The following is a 5,272-nucleotide window of genomic DNA, read 5'->3' on the forward strand; positions in this document are numbered from 1 at the left end:
TTTATAAAAAAGCATTTATTAAAAAAAGAAAAGAAAAAAAAACCTACAAATGCCAGACTAGATAATTTTCAGGCATGGACATTCATACAGCACTAAACTATAATATGTACATCACACACACAAACTCTCAATCCGTTACTGCACATCCCAAACTCCCGTTTCTGGCAGCCTCCGTCTCGTCTTAATTTTGTCCGGGTTTATTTTTACCCAGGAGAAGGCGAATGCTCAAGCTTTCTGCACCAGCTTCCCATAACCCCCTCTGGCGGGGTCGTAGTCCTGCCTGTATTCATCTCGCACCTGCAAACACAAACACTGGGCTGCTAACAGGATCACGTAATGCTAACGTTTACAGTGGAGGCCAAAAGGGGGACATAACCATTGCATGTTTTTACATGACTGACACTGAAAGGCTTGAAAAAAGAAAAGAATCCCGAATGCAAGCATGAAAATGGTGTCAGGACGTCACTTTGCTAGAAACACATATTCCTGTGAAGAAACATAGGGAGCCCCTGACGGGACATGTGATAGCTTTTCTGTTCTCTCAAGTGTTTTTTGCGTTCCTCGAGAAACTGTATTCACTCGTATAGAATGCAAAGTTTCTCAGAATGCAAAAGTTTTTGTCCGGGAACGCAAAAGCATAGAAATGTATTTTCCCCATCACCATGTCCCTTTAGGGCAGTGGTTCTCAAACCTGTCCTGGAGGACCACCAACACTGCACGTTTTCTTTGTCTCCCTAATCAAACACACCTGATTCAACTCATCAGCTCATTATCACATGGGTTAATGAGCTGATGAGTTGAATCAGATCTCGATGTGGGCGGTCATGGCCTAATGGATGGTGAGTTGGACTGGTGACCCAAAGGTTGCTGGTTCGATTCCAGTACCGGCAGGAAATGACTGAGGTGCCCTTGAGCAAGGCACCTAACCCCCAATCGCTCCCCGGGTGCTTCACAGGCTGCCCGCTGCTCCGGGTGTGTGTATGTGTGTTTGCAGTGTGTGTGTGTGTGTGTGTTCACTACTCTGCTCCTTATGTGTGTGCACTAACTTGGATGGGTTAAATGCAGAGGTCAAATTCCAAGTATGGGTTACCATACTTGGCCATCAGGTGTCACTTTCCCTTTATTTCACTTTTGATTAGGGAGACAAAAAAAACGTGCAGTGTTGGTGGTCCTTCAGGACAGGTTTGAGAACCAGTGCTTTAGGGGCTCCATACGAAACAATATTCCTGAAATATAAATGCAATAATTATAGTGATTTCATGACCCACCTGCCCGCCTGACTTGCCCCGGCCGTACTGCCGGCCCTCTTTAAAGCCTGCGTCCCAGTCCGTGCGGATGATCCGGTCATCCAGCCTCGTGCCATTAACAAACCTCATGGCGTTCTCGGCATCGGCTCGGGTGTAATACCTTCATATCAGCAGTTAAAGAACGGACACTATTGATGATAAAGTCTCTGATCAAAATGAAACGTGGTCAAAGATCTTGATATCATAAGAATCAGATTACTGTGCTCTAATCTCCAACACTGAGAAGAAAGTGCACACAAACATTAAAAAGGGTCATGACATAAGACATCGAATTTTCTGTGTACTTTTGACATGCAAGTCTTTGAACCATTAAAACATCGAGCAAGTTTCAGAGCTGAAAACATCTATCATTCTAGTTCTCGTTCTCAGTGTGAACAGGCCTTAAAGGGACAGTTGATCATTCCCCATCATTTACTCGTCTTCAACTCATCCTAGGTGTTTATGACATTCATCTTTCAGACGAATACATTCAGAGTCATAGTAAAAAATATCCTGGCTCTTCCAAGCTTTATAATGGTAGTGAATTAGCACTATTTTTTAGCACTATATTTTATTTTAGTCGATAAAGTTTTACGTATGGATATTTTTCTTAGAGCCGTGTGAAGCACTTTTATCATGGATAGATGCACTTGTATTATCTCAGTGTGAACAGGGTGAATGGGCACTATTTTTTGAAGTCCATAAAAGTGCATCTATCCATGATAAAAGTGTATCTATCCATGATAAAAGTGCATCTATCCATCATAAAAGTGCATCTATCCATGATAAAAGTGCATCTGTCCGTGATAAAAGTGCATCTATCCATGATAAAAGTGCATCTATCCATGATAAAAGTGTATCTATCCATGATAAAAGTGTATCTATCCATGATAAAAGTGTATCTATCCATCATAAGTGCATCTGTCCGTGATAAAAGTGCATCTATCCATGATAAAAGTGCATCTATCCATCATAAAAGTGCTCCACACTGCTCCGGAGGGTTAATAAAGGCCTTCTGAAGCAAAGCCATGCGTTTGTGTGAGAAAAATATCCATATTTAAAACTTTATCGACTAAAATAACTAGCTTCCGGCTAAAACTAGTGCTCATTTACTGCCATTATAAAGAGCCAAGACATTTGTTAATATAACTCTGATTGTATTCGTCTGAAAGAAGAAAGTCATATACACCTAGGATGAGTTGAGGACGAGTAAATCATGGCTAATCTTCATTTTTGTGTGAACTATCCCTGTAAGGCTCACGTTAAGAGGACAGATAAAGCCCGCACTGGCTGTGGAGGGCAGGATACTCGACGAAGCAGAAGCCACAGGCCGTCTTCTTGACCTTGTCGAGGCCGATGACGATCCTCTTGACGTCCCCGCTCTTGGCGAAGAGCTCGTACACCTGCTCCTCGGTGGTGTAGAAGGACAGGTTCCCCACGTACAGCGTGCAGCTCTGCTTCAGCAGCTTCTCCTGCTCGTAGCGGTTACCCTGAGCACACACACACACCTGTCTCACACACCACTCTGATGCGCTTTCACATTCGCAGGACAGTAAATACATACTTCTACAAAATATTTATATTTAAAAAGACACTATAGCAATTTCCAAAATGTTTGCACAATTGTTTTTAACATTGATAATAATCATAAATGTTTCTTGATCATCAAATCATCATATTATACTGAAGGATCATGTGACACTGAAAGACTGGAGTAATGATGCTGAAAATTCAGCTTTGATCACAGAATAATAAAATAAGAATAATATTTTACTACATATTTACATTACAAATTGTAACTGTGATGTATATTTCTAACCAAATAAAGCTTTGCTGAGCAGAATAATCTTCTTAGACAATATTTTACGAGTATTAGCCCAAAAATAATAAAGTCTCTAACATTCTTTTCTAAAATGAACCTTATGTATTGATGCATAATCAAATATTTAATGAATTTTAATTAAAAATATGCTACATTTTGAACTAGTGAGGCAGAAGACCATCCAGCTGCACTGATTCATCAGCACGACTACCGTTACTGCGATTCTGCACTGTTTTATGTCTCCTTATCAAAAGGAAAGAATAATCCTAAATCAAAATAGCATGTATTACACTCACCTTAAAATGCTGGTCTCTGTACTGGCTTATATCCACATATGAGTCGCTGTAAAGAGCGTTTAATTTAATGGACATGATGAAATTAATAAAATAAATTCAGAATTCAGAGAAGCTGAATTTTTTGTTTTTTCGAATCAGCATGGACGAACCGGAAACCCGTTCTCTCTTCTTCTTCTTTATGTTAACAGTGGATCACATTGGATGAATAGCGCATTACCGCCCCCTGCCGGTAACCGTGCATGAGCCAGACCGCGAACTTTTGACGCAAACGCACATCAAATATTTAAAATATATCTGTGTATGTTTATATATATATATGTGTGTGTGTGTGTGTGTGTGTGTGTGTGTGTGTGTGTGTGTGTGTGTGTGTGTGTGTGTGTGTGTGTGTGTGTGTGTGTGTGTGTGTGTGTGTGTGTGTGTGTGTGTGTGTGTGTGTGTAAATTTAACCTTTTAGATGACTTTTTTTTTACATTAATTAATTAAATAAATAAAAGTACTCAAAATAAATGCATTAAAACGATTAAATTAACTTTTCGACTACACGGAAGTACCGTTTTACCTCGCGATAGCCACGTGAGTAGTGACGTCACTGATGACCAATGACGATGTCCAGCATGGACGCGCAAACAAACAGCGTTGGCTCAGCGCGAGCGGAGAGAAAAGAGCGAGAAAAGGAGAAGATCATCCAGCGAGAGAAACAGCGACACACGATCAAGACGGTATGAACACCAGTTATAATCTTATTCGTCTAATTCACACGAGCACAGTCGGAGAAAATGCTACCGGCATCATGTTCATGTGGTTGTGTTTGAGCCTTTATTAACGTCCATACCTTCCCCTACAATTAAACAATGCAACTATATCTGATAGCACAATGTGATATGTAGATTTATTCAGCAGAACACATGTAAAACTAGCTCATGTTCAGTTAAAGCCCCTACAAACATCGTAGTTTCGACCAAACTGATGGTTTGGTGCCACGAAAAAGAGTCCAAATGAAAGCAGGATTGTGAAAGCTTCTTGCGGTGTTTCCAGGAGAAGCCCGTGTTATTCAGGACGTTGCGTAGTAACAGTTACTGTGAATGTGGCTGATAAAGGACTGACAACTGCAGGAAAACAAACCATTGAGTCAGTCTCAACAACAGCTGAATCCATGTGAAGCATCAGATGAGATGTGTGTGTGTGTGTGTGTGTGTGTGTGTGTGTGTGTGTGTGTGTGTGTGTGCAGATCACTCAGATCCTGCAGAAGAGTGCTGGAGAGCAGACGCAGGAGGAGCGAAGGCTTTTACAGGATCATCAGGAGACAGTCCAGGAGCTGAGCCGGAGAAAGAGCCGGAGACGCCTCCTCCAGAGCAAACTAGAGGAGGTACAACACACACACACACACACACTCCAGAGCAAACTAGAGGAGGTACAACACACACACACACACTCCAGAGCAAACTAGAGGAGGTACAACACACACACACACACTCCAGAGCAAACTAGAGGAGGTACAACACACACACACACTCCAGAGCAAACTAGAGGAGGTACAACACACACACACACACACACACACTCCAGAGCAAACTAAAGGAGGTACAACACACACACACACACTCCAGAGCAAACTAGAGGAGGTACAACACACACACTATCCAGAGCAAACTAGAGGAGGTACAACACACACACTCTCCAGAGCAAACTAGAGGAGGTACAACACACACACACTCCAGAGCAAACTAGAGGAGGTACAACACACACACACACACAGACACACACTCCAGAGCAAACTAGAGGAGGTACAACACACACACACACACACACACACACACACACACACACACACACACACACACACACACACTCTCCAGAGCAAACTAGAG

The 5,272-nt window shown here is 41.9% G+C and overlaps 2 protein-coding genes across 2 annotated transcripts in view; one reads left to right on the forward strand and one right to left on the reverse strand.

Annotated features, from left to right (window-relative positions):
• On the reverse strand, positions 1 to 3,573 carry ncbp2 (nuclear cap binding protein subunit 2). The gene is made up of 4 exons (XM_077231952.1): positions 3,405 to 3,573; positions 2,595 to 2,776; positions 1,269 to 1,407; positions 1 to 297 (listed from the first exon to the last, which is right to left on the reverse strand). The coding sequence occupies exons 1-4, from the start codon at positions 3,477 to 3,479 to the stop codon at positions 226 to 228; spliced, it is 468 nt and encodes a 155-aa protein (XP_077088067.1). The 5' UTR covers positions 3,480 to 3,573; the 3' UTR covers positions 1 to 225.
• A 404-nt stretch (positions 3,574 to 3,977) lies between these two features.
• Positions 3,978 to 5,272, forward strand: part of sirt7 (sirtuin 7) — a 24,826-nt gene continuing 23,531 nt past the window's right edge. Inside the window, exons 1-2 of the mRNA XM_077231953.1 lie at positions 3,978 to 4,123; positions 4,633 to 4,770. Of these exons, the coding sequence (XP_077088068.1) occupies positions 4,004 to 4,123; positions 4,633 to 4,770 (258 nt within the window). The 5' untranslated portion in view covers positions 3,978 to 4,003. The remainder of the gene's footprint in view (positions 4,124 to 4,632; positions 4,771 to 5,272) is intronic.

Source organism: Siphateles boraxobius, unplaced genomic scaffold (assembly GCF_051911475.1).
Source record: "Siphateles boraxobius isolate OS27281-9 unplaced genomic scaffold, OSU_SipBor_1 160, whole genome shotgun sequence".
NCBI classification, from domain to species: Eukaryota; Metazoa; Chordata; class Actinopteri; order Cypriniformes; family Leuciscidae; genus Siphateles; species Siphateles boraxobius.

Coding starts and splice junctions, on each gene's coding strand:
- ncbp2 (XM_077231952.1), bottom strand. CDS start 3,479: ATGTCCATTAAATTAAACGCTCTTTACAGCGACTCATATGTGGATATA. Junction 2,777..3,404: donor ACAGAGACCAGCATTTTAAG/GTGAGTGTAATA, acceptor GTGTGTGCTCAG/GGTAACCGCTACGAGCAGGA. Junction 298..1,268: donor GGGGCAAGTCAGGCGGGCAG/GTGGGTCATGAA, acceptor TTGTGTTTGCAG/GTGCGAGATGAATACAGGCA.